This window comes from Echinops telfairi, unplaced genomic scaffold (genome assembly GCF_000313985.2).
Source record: "Echinops telfairi isolate 266 unplaced genomic scaffold, ASM31398v2 ScPeMD7_655;HRSCAF=1070, whole genome shotgun sequence".
Taxonomy (NCBI): domain Eukaryota; kingdom Metazoa; phylum Chordata; class Mammalia; order Afrosoricida; family Tenrecidae; genus Echinops; species Echinops telfairi.
In genome coordinates, this window is record NW_022104553.1 from 29,077,864 (window position 1) to 29,097,774 (window position 19,911).

At 57.4% G+C, this 19,911-nt stretch overlaps 3 protein-coding genes across 6 annotated transcripts in view; 1 reads left to right on the forward strand and 2 right to left on the reverse strand.

The window, feature by feature from the left end:
- Positions 1 to 1,831: 1,831 nt before the first annotated feature.
- PRR19 (proline rich 19) lies at positions 1,832 to 3,089 on the reverse strand. The gene is made up of 2 exons (XM_004710366.2): positions 2,468 to 3,089; positions 1,832 to 2,370 (listed from the first exon to the last, which is right to left on the reverse strand). Exons 1-2 carry the CDS (start codon positions 3,087 to 3,089, stop codon positions 1,898 to 1,900), a joined length of 1,095 nt encoding a protein of 364 aa, XP_004710423.1. The 3' UTR covers positions 1,832 to 1,897.
- Positions 3,090 to 10,945: 7,856 nt separating this feature from the next.
- PAFAH1B3 (platelet activating factor acetylhydrolase 1b catalytic subunit 3) lies at positions 10,946 to 13,278 on the forward strand. The gene is made up of 5 exons (XM_004710365.2): positions 10,946 to 11,175; positions 11,372 to 11,461; positions 12,194 to 12,310; positions 12,389 to 12,511; positions 12,949 to 13,278. Exons 1-5 carry the CDS (start codon positions 11,101 to 11,103, stop codon positions 13,234 to 13,236), a joined length of 693 nt encoding a protein of 230 aa, XP_004710422.1. The 5' UTR covers positions 10,946 to 11,100; the 3' UTR covers positions 13,237 to 13,278.
- Positions 13,279 to 14,516: 1,238 nt separating this feature from the next.
- Positions 14,517 to 19,911, reverse strand: part of CIC (capicua transcriptional repressor) — a 26,514-nt gene continuing 21,119 nt past the window's right edge. For 3 of the 4 annotated variants that reach the window (XM_045292726.1, XM_045292725.1, XM_045292728.1), the window contains 10 exons: positions 18,456 to 19,692; positions 18,171 to 18,358; positions 17,794 to 17,915; positions 17,545 to 17,711; positions 17,145 to 17,435; positions 16,698 to 17,026; positions 16,183 to 16,433; positions 15,792 to 16,078; positions 15,552 to 15,683; positions 14,517 to 15,464 (listed from right to left, as the gene is read on the reverse strand). In XM_045292726.1, the coding sequence (XP_045148661.1) occupies positions 15,085 to 15,464; positions 15,552 to 15,683; positions 15,792 to 16,078; positions 16,183 to 16,433; positions 16,698 to 17,026; positions 17,145 to 17,435; positions 17,545 to 17,711; positions 17,794 to 17,915; positions 18,171 to 18,358; positions 18,456 to 19,692 (3,384 nt within the window). In that variant the 3' untranslated portion in view covers positions 14,517 to 15,084. The remainder of the gene's footprint in view (positions 15,465 to 15,551; positions 15,684 to 15,791; positions 16,079 to 16,182; positions 16,434 to 16,697; positions 17,027 to 17,144; positions 17,436 to 17,544; positions 17,712 to 17,793; positions 17,916 to 18,170; positions 18,359 to 18,455; positions 19,693 to 19,911) is intronic. The other variant, XM_045292727.1, reaches the window with a different exon arrangement.

Consider the following 19,911-nt stretch of genomic DNA (forward strand, 5'->3'; position numbering starts at 1 on the left):
GAGGGCATGCCCTCCCAGTCCCTGCCAGCCCCACCTGGTGCCAGCGCGCCCCACGCAGCACCTCGCCGAGGCCTCCGTCCTCCCGTGACCCAAGCTGAGCTCAGGTGTGCCTCTCCAACCACCAGCTCCGGGGGGGCCCACAAGCCCTCCGCCGCCCTGTCCTCACCTGCCCCTGGTTCGGCCACCAAATGGCTCTTGGATTACCCAGCCCTCGCTCAGGACAGCTACTCTGCTCTGAGCCTTGAGCTGCCCGCTGAGGGCAGTGGAGACACAGCCACAGAGAAGGCGAGCCCCTGGTCGTGGGTTACACAGCACAGAGGTGGCAGAGCCAGCGTGCCCAGCCTTTCCGCCCGGCCCTTCCCTGTCCCTGACACCGGAGAGCGTGACACCAAGCGGCTGTGAAATAGAGGTGACACTCGGAGAAGGCCAGGCGTGGTCTCGCCATTTGACGATGGCCCGGTCACTCAGCTCTGGGAGCTCCCAGGCCAGAACCTCAACCCCCACCCTCTCATTTCCCACTGGGCAGTGGGAGCCCATGGCGGCTTTACAGGGTGTAAACCCCTCAGAATCCACAAGAAAGTTACTGCTGCTCAAAACAAGAAGAGGGGAAAAGGGGGAACCAATCGCAATGATTGATGTATAACCTCCTCCCTAGGGGAATGAACAACAGAAATGTGGGTGAAAGCCAGGAACAAGAAGTGAGAAATGAAAATCCAACACAACTGTCACCTGGGCCCTGTGAAAAGGGGGCACTGCCACTTGGCATGGGCCTCTTGTTACCACGTGGGACTGAAGGTCTGCTGTCTGAGTTTTAATTTTGTTCTCAGAGACAGAAGCCGGAAAGCCCAATGACTTGTAATGTCGCGGCAACTGATTCGAAAACGTAAAATATATCCCGGGCAAAGAAATCTATGTGCCAGCCTCAAGCTGTGGGGTTTCCCCCCTCTTCCTTCCTGCACACACACTGTTCCCTAAGCCTTGGCAGACCAGGAGCCCCTGAGAGGGGACCCCACACCCATTACTTGCCCTCCTCCCAGCCTTACACCTCAAGAGAAGGATGAGGCTGTAGCGAATGTAGAGGAACAGTGCTGGCCGGAAACCCTATCTGCTCCCCAAGGGCCTCTCTGGGTCAGAGCTGACTGGATGGCAGAGGGCTTTCGGCCTTGTGTGGGTTCCCCTGTTCTGTCTGCTCAACTCACTGCCAGAATAGCACCATTCCTGGGTTTTCTGAGACTCTTAAGTCCTCATGGGCGCAGAGAGCCTCATCTTTCTCCTGTGGAGTGGCTGGCAGTTTTCGAACTGCTGACCTTGATGTTAGCAGCCCAACACAGTTACCCACTGCGCCACCAGGGTTCCTTCTGCTTTGAACAAGTTTCTCTTCATGCTGGTAAAGCCCAGCATCTGTGTCAAGTCCTCTCTGGTCGCTGGAAGGAACCCTAGGGTCAGCAGTTCTAATCCACTCCATGGCAGTGGGGGGTTTTTGGTCTCATCACTGAGGCACAGTTCCCCCCACTTAGGCAGCCCCTAGCCTGCACCTCTCTCTCTCTCTCTCTCTCTCTCTCTCTCTCTCTCATGAGGACAGGGTCTTTTCTCTGGAGCCCTCCTAAAGTTCAGAGACTGGAACCTTCTGGACCAGGCTGCGTGCATGTGAGTCAAATTAACTGAGGCCCTAGGTCCCATCCCTCACCCCATCCCCATGAGACCTAGGCGAGGAGCACGTGACCACACCTTCCCTTCCACCTTGGACACAGGCCGCAGAAGCTGGGGAAAGCTGCTTCTTCTAAGCCCTTGTCCCCTTCCAGCCACTCACCCAAAGTCCAGAGGGTCACAGAGAATATCTTTTATTGAGGTGATGGGGAGTTGGGGATTCCTGTCCCCAACCCTAGCCCCAGTCCTTTCAGTACAGTCTCATGGGGGGGAAGGACCAAGACTCAGGGCTGTTCTGTGCTACCACCCAAGAGAGGCTAGGTAGTGGGGCAGGGGGTGTGGGGCTCCAGTCTAGAGCCAAGTTTCTGGGCAGCAACGGAGAAGGTGGCTGAGGCAGGGGATGGGGTGGGCTAATCCCCCAGGGCCGGGGAGTGGGGGGTGTGGCTACCAGCCAGATGCTTTTCAGCAAGTCAAAGGCTGTTGGGGGACCCCAGGCCGACCTGGATGGTGAAGGTAAGGAAGACCGAGGAGGTGAGCAGGGACCCCTTGGTAGGGCCAGGTTTGCCCTATGGACAGGGGAGGTGCTAGAGGTGGGAGCCATAGTGAAGGCAGGCCCCTCTGTCCCTTGCTGTCTGCTCTGCCATCTCCCTCCTGGGGCCTGCTCAGGGCTGTTGATCCAGAAGGGTGTCATCCGGCTTATCTCGGGGTCTCTGGGCTTGGTGCCTGGCACAAAGGGAAAGAAGCAGGGGGGCAGCTGGTCTAGAGCAGAGGAGGGGAACAAAAAGGCGGGGTGGGGGTGGGGTGGGGGTGGGGGGCTCACCTGACAAGGGTGATGACTGGCAACCCCGAAGCACCACAGCCAGGTCAGGCACACAGCCATGACAGGTCTGTAAGGTAGTCACGATGACATCCCTGGCCTCTTGCACTAGGTTCCTCCTGGAGAAGGCCTGGGGCAGAATCAGCTGGCACCGCAGCTCCTGAAGCAACTGGCCCATGGCTGGGAGCTCTGGGGGGCTGGCTGAGGCTGGGTCTAAGCCTCTAGGCAACTGGTTCTCCTTGTCCCCCGACTGTGGGGCTGGTTCTTGGGTGCTGCCCAGGCTTGGGGAAGGCCTGGTGGGAAGTGGGGGGGTATCTGGCCCCAGGGCCCTGTTGCTAAGCAGGCGTGCCACATCCAACGATTTCACCTCATGGTTGAAGAGGCCCCAATGCTCCCGGCTCAACCGGCCTTGGGTTATGACCACCAGCTTGGAGGCAGCAGGGCCCATGGGGTTCCGGAGGGCTCCGAGTGGCTTCCGACTAGCAACTGGCAGATCCTGCCGGGAGGATGGCCGGCGGCTGTTCACCAGGGCCTCATTCCGTTCCCGCCTGGTCTTCCGGCGACGCACACGACCAGGCTTCTCAAGCTGCTGGAAAGGCTGGGAGGCTGGCCCCTGGAGGTCCATGGTCTCCAGGAAGATAAAGACCAGGGTCTCAGTAGCATGCAGATCAGCCAGGGATCTAAAGGTGAATGGTAAGGAGAGGAGGTGGTGTGGGGTGAGGAGGAGGTACTACTGAAAGGATCAACAGAAAGGAAGGGAGTGGGCTGAGAGCAAATGGCCGCGGCAGGGACAGCGCTGGGCAGGAATGGACATCAGAGGAGAACTTGGAGGCCCAGGCCCTGGTTCTCTGGTGGCAAAGATTAGTAGTTAGGGCTCAAAAACCAAACTCGCTGGCAGTGAGTCATTTATGACTCTTTTAGCAACCATACCAGGCAGACTAGAACCGCTCTCTTAAGAGTTTCCAAGGCTGTAGAATTTGACCACCGCACAAAGCCTCATCTTTTTGCCCCAGAGCCTCTGGTGGGTTTGAACTGCTGTGCATGTGGTTAGTAGGCCAACTGCTGTAACTCAGCACACCACCAGAGCACTTGAGGGGTCCCACGCTCACTGCCATCAAGTTGATTCCAACTGATAGTGACCTGGTAGGACAGGGTAGAAGTACCCCTGTGGGTTTCACAGACCAAAACTTTTCTTTAGCCCATCCTCTTTATGGAAGAAGCAAGCCTCATCTTCCTCCCACTGAGCGGCCGGCCCATGTTTTCCAACTACTGAACTTGCTGCTAACAGCCCAGTGCATAACCATTCCATCACCAGGACTGCAGGAGACAAACGAGGGGAGGAGGGAGGAGAGGCCCAGGTAACAACCGTTTAAGGAGGACTTACAAAGTCGTAGAGGTCAGGGACAGAGCCTGTGGGTTGAGAGATCCGTTGAGAGCATGAAAAGAGATGTCAGGGAATCCAGAAAGGATTCTTGCGAGCAGGGGCATGGGGTAATACGACGAAAGAGGGGATGAGGAAGGTAGGGGAGGGATTTGTGGGCTTGGCAAGGAATTTGGGGCAGGGGCGACATGGAGGTAGGGGAGCCGCGAAAGAATAGAGAAAGTCGAACGAGGAGAAGCGAGAGCCACAAGCAGGGGGAAAAGATAAACTGACTTTGGAGGCCAGAAGTGGGCAGAGGGGCCATCAGGCCAGGGGTCTAGGAAGGGACAGAGCAGGGTGGGACAGTTGAGGGCGGGAAGGTGCAGAGGGAGGAGGAGGGCTGGAGGGGGCGAGGCTACCGTTGGTGGAGACCCAATCAGGAAGCACGCCTCTCCTTCTTTTGCCCCAAACGAACCTAGCCCCTTGCCCGCCCCACGTGGCTGATGGCGTAATGGCTCCTTTTCTGTGGTGACCCCTGCTCGCCCAGCCGCTGCCCAGGGTTCTTCCGGAGTTTACGCCACCGGGCCTCGTGCGTCAACACGCGCACGCGCAGCTTTCCGGCCCCGCCAGACAGCACGAGGCCCGGGCACGCGGAGGCGCCGTTTCAAGCCCCGCCCCTCCCAGCCTCCTTCTGGGAAACCTCTCTCATTTGTCCTTCGGGATCTCCCGTCCGCCAATTGTCTGTGAAGCCCACTAGGCCCGCCCACCCCTGGAAATTTGATTGATTTAGACGGCAAACCAGTCCAAAGGGTTCGGAGAAGAGATGAACCTCAACGGTGCGCGGGTCTAGGGGCCAAACAGGTGCACAAAGCCAAAGTTCCGTCATTTTTGCAACCCAGGCACATTCTGGCTTGACTTCTCGCAACTGATTTGTTTGTTCTTTTAAAAAAATCGTTTTATTGATATATAATTAACTACCATAGGATTCAATTGTTTAATTGTATTAAGAAGAGTTGTACAATCATCACCACAATCAATTTTAATGAGTGTTCTTCCAGCAGTCCATGGTACTTTTCAATATGAGGGGTACCCCCCAAAATGCCAGAATTTACCACCACCCCCCACCACCAAAGCTATGTATTTAAATATTTTAAATACAAAAATATTAAATATTTGTACAAAACAACTTTATCATCTTCAAAGTACTCTCCATTACACCTAACATGTTTGTCAAATCTGTGATTCCATTCTTGGAAACATTTTTCAAACTCATCTGGATGGCTGACGGCACTTCCTTCATTTTTTTTCGTCACCTCTTCTATGTCTTAAAATCACTGTCCTTTCATGTCCCTCTGCATTCGAGGAAATAAAAAGAAGTCACACGGGCCAACGTCAGGTGAGTAAGGTGTGTGGACCAAGAGAGGCATGCTGTTTTATGCCAAGAACTGGCACTCTAAGGGGGCTGTGAAAGCAGGTGGTGCATTGTTGTGGTGGCAAAACCAGTCTCCCATCAGGCCTTTTTTGGTCACACACTGTTACGCAATCTTTTCAGAACCTCTAAACGAAAAGCTGGATTAACAGTCTGACCTGCTGGAACAAACTCCAAATGCACTATCCCCTCACATTAAAAAAACAAACGAGCATCACCTTGATCTTTGATTTCACTCAAAGAGCTCTTTGTGGATGAGGTAAAGGTGGCATCTTCCACTGGCTTGACTGATGTTTGCTTTCGGGGTCATAAGAAGAGCACCATGTCTCGTCACCAGACTTTGGACAAAAGGTCGCTTCAGAACTGTTCTCTCAAAGCAGTGGTTCTCCACCTTCCTCATGCTGCTACCCTTTCATCCAGTCCCTCCTGTTGTGGTGACGCCCAACCATAAAATTATTTTTGTCGCTACTTCGTCACTGTCATTTTGCAAAGAGGTTGCGACCCACAGGTTGAGAACCAGTGTTTCAAAGCAGGCACGTTTCCACTTGATGCTCTTTTTTCCTGGTCAGTCAGAACCAGGGCCACAAATTTCACAGGGACCCTTCTCATTCCCAAATCTTCCATTAAAATGTGCTGAACCGAGTTCCAAGATGGTCCAGAAAATTCCCCCATCTCTTCAATGGTCTCTCATCAGTCTTCAAATACAAGTGCACAAATTTTGTCAACATTTTCATCCATTCAGGAAGTTGATGGACATCCAGAACAAGATTTGTCATCAGTTGACATTTCACCTTTTTTTTTTTATGGGATTGCCTATTTTATTGGTTATCTTTACCAGTAGATACATTTAAGGGACTTGGGAGGATCGAACGTGAAGGTCCACTGAATCCAGGAGAGAGACCTCCCACAAGCAGGTCTTCTAAATATGGGCACAGAAACGAGGCTCCTGAACATGGATGGTGAGGGGCGTCTCATGACTTCTCATGAAAACTGGACATTAAACAAAGAAGACCTGTCTCATGACTTCCTGCAGAATCTGGAGGCCTGGAAGAAGGACCAGGTAGAAGACTTGCATTTCAAGTTCCATGACAGGGCTTTTCAAGTTCAATTTGCATTTCAAGTTCGATCCACAGGGCCAAGCCTCTGAGCCACCACTGGGTCCCACATCAGTGACTCATCTGTCCAGAGGCGATGTACCCCCGCTCCAGCTCAGTGAGGGTGTTGGTCTGTTCCTCTAGGTGATGAAGGTCAGCATCTAAGGAGCCTAAGATACTCTCCTCCACCTCCTCGTCCACATAAAACACCAACGGATTCAGAAAGCTTGCTGGCATGGTCCACGAAGGCTGCCGTCTCTCAGCAATGGTCCTGCCAGTACTCATGATTGTGCTGAGTTCTGACCTGGTCCACAAGAGAGCAAGTTCAAACCTTGTATTTCACCTTTCTTTTTTTTTTCTTAATCGTTTTATTAGTGGCGCATACGACTCTTATCACAATCCATACATACATCAATTGTGTAAAGCACATTTGTGCGTTCATTGCCCGTATTTCACCTTTCTTTAAATGAGGAAATCACTCATACACTTGAGTCGTTCCCATAGCACTGTCCTTGTAAGCTGTGTTCAACATCACAACAGTTTCTGCAGAGCAGAAAACAAAATTTCACAGCCGAAATTGGCCATCACAAAAAACTAGGTTCAAGGGAAACTGCTTTTACAAAAAAATTCACTGTGACCAGAGAGAACCTTCCCAGGCAATGCCACTGGGTGCACTAACTCAGAGTGAGTTGCTGGATGTTCGCCTAGCAGGAAAAATGGGTACTGTGATAGCTCTGACCAGTGGAGCTTTTTTATGTTGTTGTTTTGGGGGGAGGTACCTCCTTCTATTTATAATTCAAATGCATCAGTTCTTCTGTGGTCTTTTTTATTCATTGTCACAGGCAAATGAGGTGATTGAAATACCATGGCTTAGAAATACCTTACTCCTATAAATGACCTCTGTGCTTTTTTTTTTTTTTTAACATTTTGAAGAAATCTTTTGCACGATGGCATTTCATTTTTGGACTGTAGCATCTACAGGGGTTGATTGTGGAGCCAAGTAAACTAAATCCTTGACAACTTCAATCTTTTCTCTGTTTATCATGATATTGATTATTAGTCTAGTTATGGACTTTTGTTCTTTCTAGATGGAGATATAAGCCATACTTAAGGCGAGAGGCTTTGATATTCATCAGTAAATACTTCAAGCCCTCTTCACTTTCAGCAAGTGAGTCGGCCATCTGCCTGTTGAAAATTGTCTTCCACCAATCCTGGTGCTTAATTTTTCGTCCTACAGTCCAGTGTCTCAGATTATTTGTTCAGTATGCAGATGAAATAAGTAAATAGGGCAAAAGGCTACAACCATGATGCACCTTTTTCTGATTTTAAACCATACAGTATACCTTTGTTCTGTTCAAAATACTGCCTCCTGGTCTATGCATAGGTTCTGCATAAGCACAATTAACTAAAAAACTCACCGCCTTAGAGTAGATTCTGACTCACAGTGACCCTAGGGGGCAGGGTAGAACTGCCCCTGAGACTGTAACTTTGTAGAGGAGTAAAGGCTTGTCTTCCTCCCACTGAGCAGCTGATGGTTTCCAACTGCTGACCTTGTGGTTTTCCACCCATCTGGTAACCACTGCCCCACAGTGGCAGCAAGCACAGTGAAATGTTCTGGAATTCCCATTCTTTACAATGTCATCCACAGTTTGTCATGATCCACCCAGTGGGTGGCCTTTGCACTGTCAATAAGATAGAGGCAAACAGCTTTCTGGAATTCTATGCAACCAACACGCATCTCACATCAGCAATGACTTCCCTTGTTCCATGTCTCCTCCTACACTCAGCTTGAACTTCTGACAGTTTCTTGTTGGCATACTGCTGTGTCTTTTTAAATTATCTTCAGCAAAACTTTACTTTCATGTGCTAGGAATGGCAGTGTTCGGAAATTTGCACATTCTGTTAGGTCACCTTTCTTTGGAATGAACACAAATACGGATCTCTTCCGGTCAGTTGGCCGGGTAACCATCTTCCAAGTTGCTTGGCATCAATTGCCAGGAGTGGTTCCAGAACTGCATGTGTTGAAACATCTCCCTCAGGGTACCGTCCATTCATGGAGCCCTGCTTTCACCAAGGCCTTCAGTGAAACTCGGACGTCTTCCTTCCTGACCACGTGGTCTGGCTCATATGCTGCCTCTTGGAATGGTTGTGTGTCGACCAACACTGTTTTGGTTCAGGGACTCTGTGTATTCCTTCTATCTTCTCTCAAGGTGTTGTTCAACGGACACAACAAGCCAAAACACCTAACTTGAAATCAGGCATGCATGCTGAGTGAATGAATGCCTCGAAAATGTGCGTCCCACTAAATTTTGTTTCTGGAACTGCCTCTCTGCTGTTCCACCTTCCCTGTCTACACCTTTCCCTCAAACTTTAAAAGCAAGCGATGCCCAGTGATGATTTTGCTAGAGTCCGTTCTGACTCAAAGCAACCCTATCGGACAAGGTAGAGCTGCCCTGGTGCCTTGTGGGTTTCCAAGACTGTTATGTCTTCACGGGAGTAGAAAATCTCATTTTTCTCCCAGGGAGCAGTTGGTGGTTTTGAGCTGTTGACCTTGCGGTTAGCAGCCCAACACATAACCACTAAGTCACCAGGTTTCCTCTCCTTTTCGTAGTAAGCTCTGTTACTCGTTTGTCTTTTCATTTTGCTTATCCATTCTTCATGACCTTTCAAAGTCTCACTCAGATAAAAGTTATTTAGGAAGTAACCCACCCACCCCGCATCCCCAAGTTCTCCCCCTTTCCAAATGGATTCCCTCAGTCACCACCTTGACCTTCCCTCCCTCCACTCTGTGTCAGGATCTGTCTCAACACAATTGGACAAGGTCAGAATCTGACCCATTGGGTTTTTGTTTTTTTAAAACAATTTATTAAAAGATCATTTCTTTGGGGGCTCTTACAGCTCTAATAACAATCCATACATCAATTGTATCAAGCATATTTATACATATGCTGCCATCATTATTCCCTAAACATTTACTTTCTATTTGAGCCCTTGGTATCAGCTCCTCTTTTTCCCCCACCCCTCCTACCCTCATGACCCCTTGGTAAATTATAAATTATTATTTTCATATCTTATACTGACCACTCTCTCCCTTCCCCCATGGTTTCTGTTGTTCGTCCTGGGGGTGGAGGGCAGGAGGTAATGTGTGGTTCATTGCAATCAGTTCCCCCTTCCTTCCCTCCTCTCCCCACCTTCCCCCTACCCTCCTGGTATCACTGCTCCCATTCCTGTTCCTGGATTCCATGTGTCCTGAGCTCTTATCTCTATCTGTACCTCTTCACATGCTCCAGTTTAGCCCGAAGTGAAAGGCAGGGCTGGGGTCATGATAGTGGGGGTTGAGGAAGCCTCAAGGAACCAGAGGAATATAGTGTGTTTCATCAGTGCTGTACTGCACCCTGGTTGACTCATCCCTTCCCTGTGACCATTCTGTGAGGGAATGTCCCATTGTTTACAGATAGGTTTTGGTCTCTGCTCCAACCCTCCTCGTTCTCAACTGACCCATTCATTTTAACATCCACCCAGCAAGCACTTAGTGCACAGACACCATATGCAAGGCCCCCCTTCGCTGTGGCCCCTGTTCTAGACACCAACGGACCAAAATCCCTGCCCTCATAGAGCTCAGATTTTAATAGACTGAGGCAGAACATAAACACAATAAATTCAGCTCTATGTCCGGCTTGAACCTGCCTAGAAGTAATGAATAAATGTGAAGTTTCCACCCGGAAAAGAGACTGGGGTTGGGGGGGCTGGAGGGAGGAGAAGCTCAAGGAGGAGCAAAGATCCTCAGGGGGCCCCTGAGAATAGGGAGTTCCAGGAAGTCCGGGATAAATTTGAGCAGGGGCAATGCTAGCCGGCTTTGGCTGTGGATCTGGGAGGTCCACCTGCCCGTTCAGGGAGGGAAGCAGAGCCCAGCCCTGCAAAATGAGCTGCGGGAGGGACGCCAGGCTGAACCTGGGCCCGGCCTGCGTCTCTCATTTCGTTTTTATCTGCACCTCCTTTTTTTTTTTTTCTTGTAGGTCCTTGAAAGCCAAGATAAGGTGTCGAAACGTTTTTGCCACAGAAAGCTGGCGTTTTGAGTAAGGCAGGCCCACGAGCAGCTAGGTTAACTACAGCCCTGACTGCCTTACAGAGTCTCCATGGAATTGAACTGTTCATGCCTCATTTGCCACGTTCGTTCTCCCCCCCCACATTAATGGGGAATGGGAGCGTCCTCGCACAGCCACCCCCCTCCAGGGAATCCAAGAATAGAGTCGTCCACTCGACCCGTCCCCACCACGTGAATGGGGCACACCCCTCACGGGAGGTGGTCTCTCGCGCACAAGTCTCCCTCCTTTCACCCCCTACACCCCCGGCCCCACAATGGTTCCGCCCACCTAGGAAGAGCGCGCGGTTTGCCCCGCCCACTTCCGGCTTCTCCGGCCGCTTGCTCCTCCCCACGAGGCCGGCGAGGTGGCTTCTCCCTCCTCTCGCTTCCCGCCCCCCGTCCCAGGTTCTAGATGGTCTCGCCGGTGCCCCGCCCCGCCCCCTCCCCCACCAGAGGCCCGGTGCGCTCGCCGACGCCGCAGCCTGGCGGGGCCGCCGCAGGGGACTAAGTCGCAGGCCGACAATCCCGCCCGCCCCTCCTCGGAGCCCAGGAGAGGCGGTGAGCGGAGCCGGGCCAGTCCATTGTCTGCTGGGGGGGGGGGGCGTGGGCGTGGCGCTGCCACCTCCGGGAATCTTCCTGGCGACAGCCCGCGGGCACGGCGGCGCCGAGATGAGCGCCGAGAACCCAGCCAGCTGGCCCACGCCGGTGCAGGACGTGCAAGGTGACGGGCGCTGGATGTCCCTGGTGAGCGACCTCGCGGGGCTCGAGTGCGGGTTGGGGGGCTGGCCCGCGAGGGACGGGCCCGTTGGCCCGGGCAGCTCTCGCTGCACAATCGGGAAGCGGCGGGCGGCGGGGAGGTGCCGCCTAAGGCGGCGGGGCGCGGCGGGTCCCGGGAGCAGAGCGCGCATGCCCCCGACACGTCCCTCGCGCTTGCCCGCAGCACCATCGGTTTGTGGCCGACAGCAAAGATAAAGAACCCGAAGTCGTCTTCATCGGGGACTCCTTGGTCCAGCTGATGCACCAGTGCGAGGTGAGGCCCATCCACCTTCTGCCCCCTGGACCAGACCCCGAGCCAGGCGGGGGTAGGTGGGGTACCTGAACCGACCTGGGGTCCAGGTCTACTGAGAAAGTCACGTGCCTGCTTGGGCTTGGTCCGGTTCTGAAGGCTGTTTACCGCCTTTGAGACTTTGAAATGAGGCTTTTCCGCCACAAAATCGCTCTTCATTGTCCTCTTAGAACAGTGTACACATAATGAACGCATTTCCACCCAGCAGCGACCCACCACATGCAGGTCGATCCACCAAGCAGGGCTCCCCTGGACCCATTCCCCCAAGCTAGGCTCAACCTTAATAGCTTTCTGTCGCAATGGGATGGTTTCAATGCAAGGCTCGGTCAAGTGGAGGGGGTCCCCAGCCGGCAGTGTGGTGACAAACTCCCTCAAACTCAGCCATCAAGTCCGCTTGGACTCCTCGAGACCCTGGTTACAGGACAGGGTAGAACTGTCCCCTGTGGGCTTCCTAGACCGGAACTGTTTGCAAGAGTAGAAAGCCACCTCTTTCCGAGGTTTTGAACCGCTGACCTCCAGCCTGCCCGGATGTGTAAGCACTCTATCACCAGGACTTAGGAGCACACTAAGTTCCCGTACAACCATTACAACCACACAACTACAGCCAGAAGGCTCTCAGAGAGCAGTGCTCTCCCTTACTGGCAGTTGGTTTGCCCCTGACTGTGCCCCTCAGCCCACACCACTTCATGCCCACAGATCTGGCGGGAGCTCTTCTCTCCTCTGCACGCGCTGAACTTCGGCATTGGCGGTGACGGCACACAGCATGTGCTGTGGCGGCTGGAGAACGGGGAGCTTGAACACATTCGGCCCAAGGTGAGCAGGGTCCTGGTGGTGAGCGCGGATGTCCATCACCTGCCCTCTCACTGCAGCTTGTGTCCTTTCTCCCCACAGATCGTGGTGGTCTGGGTGGGCACCAACAACCACGGGCACACAGCAGAGCAGGTGGCAGGCGGTATTCAGGCCATTGTGCAACTGGTGAACCAGCGGCAGCCCCAGGCCCGGGTCGTGGTGCTGGTGAGAGGCTAGGCGGGTGATGGGTTGGGATCCCCTCAGACAGAACCAGAGCTGGCATGGTTCTGGGCAGCCTGGCACACAACACAGGTTTGGGGGCAGAAGCTCATGGTAAGGCTTGCTATTCTTATCTGAGCACTGGTGCCTGGTGACAGCACCTTTGGCTAAGCGGGTGCTGCCAGACTGAAGTACCACCTCCCTCTGGGAGTGAATCCAGGACGAGCGCTTTGTTCATTGTTGTGTCATGTGGAAAGAAGCAACACCCTATTGAATAGGGTCTGGGGGGGTGACATCAGAATATCCTCCCCACCCCCTGCTATCACCCTAGGGTAGGCTGTTGCCATGAACTTCCTGGGGCCAGGGAGTGGAGTTAGAGCAGCAAGAGGATGCCCACCTGCTGGGTGGAACATCTCGGCTCTCTCTTGGCCCCTCCTCACCAGGGCCTGCTCCCACGGGGCCAGCACCCCAACCAGCTTCGGGAGAAGAACCGCCGGGTGAATGAGCTGGTGCGGGGGGCCTTGGCCGGCCACCCCCGGGCCCACTTCCTGGACGCCGACCCTGGCTTCGTGCACTCAGATGGCACCATAAGCCACCACGACATGTATGACTACCTGCATCTGAGCCGCCTGGGCTACACACCTGTCTGCCGGACCCTGCACTCCCTGCTCCTGCGCCTGCTGGCCCAAGACCAAGGCCAGGGCGCCCCCCTGCTGGAGCCTACCCCCTAAGCCACCTACCTGCCTTTCCACACATTAAATTCTCCCACCTCAGCCTCCTGCCTTTTGCCTTACGACTGAGCCCACCCAGCCGGTCTTCCACCCTTGTCTCTGCAAGTTTGCAGCTCCCCAGGCATTTCCAGTGCAGCCCCAAGGGCGTCAGCACTTACCCAAGGCTTTCTGGGCGGGTGCTTTGTCCCCATCCCCTGCTCTACGCAGGCACTACCCACGAGGAACACTTGAGATGAACCCACCACTACCCTCCAAGGCAGGTGCCCTGGGGGCACTGCTGCCATCTGAGTCTGCCTCATACCTTCCCGGGCAGCTCTATTCTGCCTGTAGGGTCAGTCACTCTGAGTCCACAGGCTGAAACTGCACAGCATCACACTCCCAGAACCTCCTGGAAGGTGCCCTTGTGGGTGAGGCTTAGGCTGCTAACTGCAGTCAGCAGTTCAAAACCACTAGCCGCTCCACAGGAGAAAGGATGAGGCTTTCTCCTGCCCCATAGAGGGGGAGCCTCAGAAACCCACAGGGATAGTTGTACCCTGTCTTGTAGGGTCACAATGCAAACCTACTGCTCGATGGCATCTGTCTTGAGTGGGAGCCTTCTGCGGCTCTACTCCCAGCTTAGAGGCTATCCTTCCCCGGGGCTCCCTGACACCCCCACCCCCACCCCCGCACGGTCCTTCTCTGCAGGTAGACAGCTCCAGAGGGTATTGTGTGGACAGCCTGAGTAGGAGGGGTGGTACCAGGGAGCGCCACCTGCCTGCCTGCAGTGCTGTCCCAGGCCACACGGGGGCAGGAGTCACCTCAGCACTACCTAGGCTGACCAGCCGGCCGGCCTCCCTCTCTGAGCCCTTTCTTTCGTGCCCAGGTTCCCAAACTACTGTTCCATTTCAGGGGGAAAACCTACTCAGCACCCCCGGGCCATTACGCCTTTGGTACTCTAGCCCACAACCCAGGATAAAGCGTAGCTCTCAACCTGCTAGTGCCACCCAGTGGGCTGGGAGGGGGGGTGTCCCCCTTTGGGAGACCAGTGTGCGTGGCAGGAGACTCTGAGGGATGTAAAGGGTTAACATGTTACCCCAAAGATTGGAGCTTCAAGCCCAGTCACAGACAACCTTGGAAGTCTTTACGGTGGCAACTGCCTGCTACTGACACTCAGGGCCATGGCACTTTCTGAAGCTCTCGGTCAAGGCTGCCTGGATCCCAGGGAGTGGGGGTATGCCCACAGGAGCTCCCTGCCCACCCCCCTGGTGCCCTCGCCCTTTGAAAGTAGGCAGCCTCCCAGGTGTGTTAAACAGCTTTAATCTCGGTCATTGCTGCTTCGGCACAGTAAGAAATATTGCACATGATCAACATGTTTTGTTCTGGGGTGGGGAGGGGGAGGGAATCACCTTCTTAGAAAGTACAACCCAAGTTGGGAAGGCAGAGGGGGTGGGGAGCGAGCCCTCCCGTGCCTGTGGCAAAGTGCAGGAGCCCCCGCCCCCAAAACTAACCTGAGTCCAGCCCCTCTGGGGAACACGAGGGGGCCATGAACTTCCCCCCCTACTGCACAGATGCCTCCCAGGGGCCCGGGGCCCACACCCCCCTCCAGCGTGCCGCCCTCACACGAGCCAATTTGCATAAACCATCTGAAGGTGACACCCTCCAGGTTATGTATAGGGCGGGGCGGGAGGTGGGGCCCTGCTGCCCCCCGGCACAGGAGCAGGCTTCATTCCGCCCCTCACGCCAAAGGACGAAATGGCTTTATGGGGGAGAGGGAAGTCACCATCTTTACCACGCCCCCATTCTTGCCACCAACATGCTGCCTGTGTCCTGAGGGGGCACTTCAGGTCCTGGGACCTTCTCAGGAGCCCCTCACCTGCCCGTGGCGGCTGTGGAGGAGCCAGAGGGCAGCGGCGGCGGTGGGGAGGACTGGGGGACCCCCTCCCAGCCAGGCTGTCCGGGCCCTGACTCAAGGGGTAGAGGCAGTGGTGGGGCGGCCGGGCTCTGGCCAGAGTCTGAGCCAGGGGAGGCGGGGTCAGGGCCCCCAGCTGCAGGGCTGGGCACTGGAGCAGGGGCAGCAGCGGTGCCAGTTGGGGGCGGCCCGGGCAGGGGGCCCTCGGCCCCTGGGGGCTGCTCGGTGGGTGTGGCGGCCTGCATGATTTTCTGGCGCACCTCTCGGATCTTCAGCTGCAGGCACACCTTGGACGGGAAGATGTCCGCGTAGCGCGCCTGGAAGGCAGCTGTGGCCTGGGCTGCGGGGAGAGGCAGGGGTGTGAGGGTGGGCAGGGGAGGGGTGCAGTCAGGGCCCCCGTCCAGATGCGCCCTGTGGGGGCGCTCACCTGAGGGGAAGAAGCCGTGGTCCTGGAAGAGCTGCATGACCAGGGCGCGGCGCTGGTCCAGGGTGCGGCGCAGGGACGAGTAGGGCACCTTCTCGTACTCCAACTCGCCCAGCACGTCCTCACCTTCCGTGCCTGGGCGCGGGGGGGCACAGGCTCAGCACCCACGCCCTCCCTCCCGGAGAGCCCCCTCCACGGGGAGGACGCGAGGGCACCCCAGCTTGGCCGACTCGGCGCCAGTACCTGGCCGGTCAAAGGTGAAGATGTCTCCCTCGCACTTGGCGCTCTTGGGGGTGTTGGGCTCTGAGCTGCAGCTGGAGCGCCTCCTCATCTTGCGCTTGGGCGAGGTGGGGTCCTCCGGCGCCGAATCCAGGTCCGTGGAGCTCTTCCTCTTCTTGCGGTAGGAGCCCAGGATGGCGCGGGGGGAGGTCGCCAGAGACTGCAGGGTGGGAGAGGGCAGCACCTCCTCGGGCCGGAACTCGGGCAGCTCAGCAAAGCGCTCTTCAAAGTCCACCTCTGACAGGACCCTGCTGGAGAGCCCGTAGGGTCACTGCCCCTGCCCCCATCCTGGCCTCCCCATCTCCCGCCGGCCCCCCCCCACCACACTCCGCCCAGCCAGCCAGGCCATGCTCACTTGTCCACTGAGTCAAAGGTCTTCTTCAGGGGCGGGGGCCGCACCTTCACCTTCTTGCCGGCACTCGGTGCCTCCTTGCGCTCCGGGGTCTCCCCGGCCGGCCGCCCACTGCTGCCCTCACTGCTGCCGCTGGGGGCTGGAGCTGGGGCAGGGCTGGGAGGGGCAGGGGGCTCCCCGCGGCTCTCCAGGCCCAGCCCTGGGACACGCCAATCTGAAGATGAGCTGGGGAATTTGCCGCCCTGGAGTGGGGCCTGGGCAGGGAGAGACAGAGGAGGGAGGAGCCTGAGGCTGGAGAGGTTACAGACCAGAAACCTGGGGTCAGCCAGACAGCCTCCGAGAAGCATCCAGTCACATGGGAAGGGTTATGGCAGAGACAAGCGGGAGGGGCCTCAGGGAAGAGTTCTTTAGCCCCAGAGACACGCAGGGCCAGCTTGGATGAACAGACAGACAGACCGGCAGAGGCCTCAGGAGGAGCTCTTCTCTGCCCTGCCCCGACAGCTGTCCACAGCGCTCACCAGGCTCTCGGGGGGCTTGGTGCCAGCCCGCTCCTCGGCAGGTGGGAGTGGGAGCGGTGGGGGGCTGCTCCGGGCTGTGGGTGCCCAGGTCTCCAGGGAGGGTGGTGGGGCAGGTGTTGTCGGTTGCCCCTCCAGCTCAGCCTCGGGGGCCATTGGTTCGTGGGCTGGCCCAGGATCCAGGGGCTGCCGGGACACAGGGCCAGGCCGCCCAGGGGCCCCTGCCTCAAAGGAGCCCACGGGAATGCTGGCGATGGCCGCCTTCACTTTCTGAGGGGCCTTGGGGGCTGGCCGCTGGGCCTTGGGAGCCACCAAACTGTAGGTCATAGAACCTGCGGGCGGGTAGAGAAGAGCATTCCTTGGGTGAGGCCGGAGACTGGAGCTTGTACCACCACCAGCCCTCCACCCCCTTCTCCTCCCCACCCCATGCTGGGGGAGCCTGGCACCCACCTGTGGCACTAGGAAAGGGGCTGGTGGGGGCTGGGGTGGCAGTTGCGGGGGCAGGCGGGCCCTTGGGCAGGATGGCGGCGGCAGGGGGCGTGGTGCTGGTGGCCACAGTGTAGACCAAGCTAGGGGGGGCCTGGGATGGCTGGGCCAAGGGCGTTGAGGAGGTGGGTGCAGGGCTGCCAGGGTAGAAGGCCGTGATGACGGGGCCTCCGGGGGCTGCACAGGCAGGAGGCAGCTGAGGGCTGGGCACAGGCGACACGCCCACCTGGCCAGGAGCCAACAGCGGAGTCTGGCCTGCCGGGAGGGTGAGGGAGAGGCAGAGAGAGAGGGACTCAAATCACAGCCCGTCTGGAGGGCCCCAGCCCCACCCTGGTCCCCAGCCCTGCCTGCCAGACCCCCTCACCTGAGAGCAGGGGCTGCACGAAGGCAGGACCACTGGGTCCCAGAGAGGTAAAACCCAGGGCCACAGAGCTCGTGGGCCCATAGGAGGTCACTGCCCCAGCCTGGCTCGATGCAGGGCTGGTGCCCAGGGGCAGCGCGTGCCCCCCAGCTGACTGCACGTAGGTGATCCTGCCGCAGGGAGGGGACAGGGAGAAATGAGTCGGAGGGGCTGGATCCACCCCGCCCCTGCCTCTGGCCGGGCCTGGAGTACCTGGTGGAAGAGGGCAGTAGGACCTTCTGGGGCTGGGAGGTGGGGGCTGGGAGCGCAGCCGGGCTCAAAGGCGGCACCAGGCCGCTGGGGGTGCTCACGGGCACAGGCGTCAGCTGGATGATCTACAGGGGAGAGCACCCACGAACAGGTGTGAGTGAGACTGGATGGGACTGGGGGTGGGGTGGGGAGGGGGCAGGCAGGAAATGCAGGGCTTGGAATGAGGAGAGGGCAGAGGGAGAGCAGGAGACAAGGCAACAAGGGGGCGTGCAGACAAAGAAGGAAGGAAAGGAGACAGAAAGAAAACCAGCATTTCCAAGGAAAAGGACACATAGGTAAGCAAGAAGGGCGAGGCAGGGACACAGGCAGGGAATCTTCACCTTGCTGGTGGGCTGGGCTCCGTTCTGCACAGGTACTGAGAAGGGTGGGCTCACCAGAGGCAATGGCTGGGCGGCCCCTCCACCCCGCACAGACATGCCTGGGGCTGCCAGTGGTACCAGGACCTTTCCTGGCAGCAGCTGGGCGGAGCCACCGGGAGGCGGGGCCTGCACTGGCGACACGGACTGGGCTGCAAGTGGACAGACAGCAGGGTGGGTCAGCGGCAGCCCAGGCAAGCCGGCCAGACTACTGCTGCCCTTCTGGCACTTGCCCAGCCCAGACCTCACCTTTAGGGGGCAGGGCGGAAGGGACGGACTGCAGGATGGGGATGCCACCGGGCGTGGGTGCAGTGGCAGCCAGGACCTTGCCGTTGGTAGAGGCGCCCGGCGGGAGGGTGAAGCGGATGCTGGTGGTAGGTGCGGGGGCACTGGGAGCTGCCGCCTTGGCCCCAGCAGCGGTTGCAGGTGCAGGTGCCACCTGGAGCTGCTGGGGCAGTGTGGGCAGGATGTACTGCACCTGCGTGATTCCCCCAGCCTTGCCCAGGGTGCCCGGCTGCAGGATGCCCAGGGGCACCGGCCCATTGGGGCCACTCGCAGCACCTGCTCCTGAGCCTGAGGAGGGTCCGCTGCCAGGGGCCCCTTGGGCAATGAACTGGACAGCAGGGGGCGCCGGAGCCCCGTAGCCTGGGCTGCCCACCAGCAGGTTGGTGACGGTGGCAGGTGCCTTTCCCACAGTGCCCAGCAAGGGCCCAGCCACCAAGTGTGGGGCTGGTGAGGTGGCTGCTGTGGACTTCCTGTCCGAGTACACCAAGCTGACACCAATCGGGGAGCCCCCAGGAGCTCGGGACCCAGTGCCCGGCTCAGTCCTGGCACCTGCTGTGTCACTTGGTGCCACCTCAGCCCGGCCAACGGTGGGGAAGGGCTTAGAGGCAATGGGCACGGGAGTGCTGCTGACCGGCCGCACCACATTAGTGACCGTGGTGGCAGCCGGGCGAGACAGGGAGGCTGTGGGAGCCCCATAGGCCAGCGACGGGGCCGGGGCAGAGGGCATTCGTGCCCTGCTGCCCTCCCGGTCTTCCTTGCTCGGGGGCAAGACCAGTGTCTGCAGGAGGTTTCCTGCTCCACTGCCAGGGGGCACAGAAATGACCGAGGGGACTGGGGGCTCCAGGGCCCCCACACTTTCAGGTCTCTTGCGTCGGAAGGTGGCAGGGTCTGCTGGGAGGAACCGGGTGGCCTTGGAGGGGGTCACAGGGCCCCCAGGCCCCAGGGCCGGGGGCCGGAGAGGGCCTGTTGTGCTGGCCGGCCCAGACTCCTGTGTCTTGAAGGTTCCTGAGCCCAGAGAGAAGGAGGGGGCTGCCGAGGTGGAGGTGACCGCGGCAGGCGAAGACGAAGACGGGGTGGGGCCATAGCCCTTGCCAAAAGCAGCAGAGGGGTCTGGGGGTCCAGGGGGCTCAGGGTCCAGAGGTGGACGGCAGTGTGTGAAGGAGGAACGGATCACGGGCGAGAAGACCTTCCGGCCAAAGTTCTGGGTGGAAGAAGGGGTCACACCATGTTGGAGGTCCAGACATGGAGGCAGGAGCCACACTTCTCCCCACACCTGACCCATTGCCCAGGCCAGGCAAAGGCTCCCAAGGCTCCCCACTCATCCTGGCTGGGCCCCAATATTACCTAGGACACACAGCTTGCCCCCTCTGGGTCTGAATCTCTCCCCAGATTCTGACAGAGCCCCTTCCTGGAGCGGGGG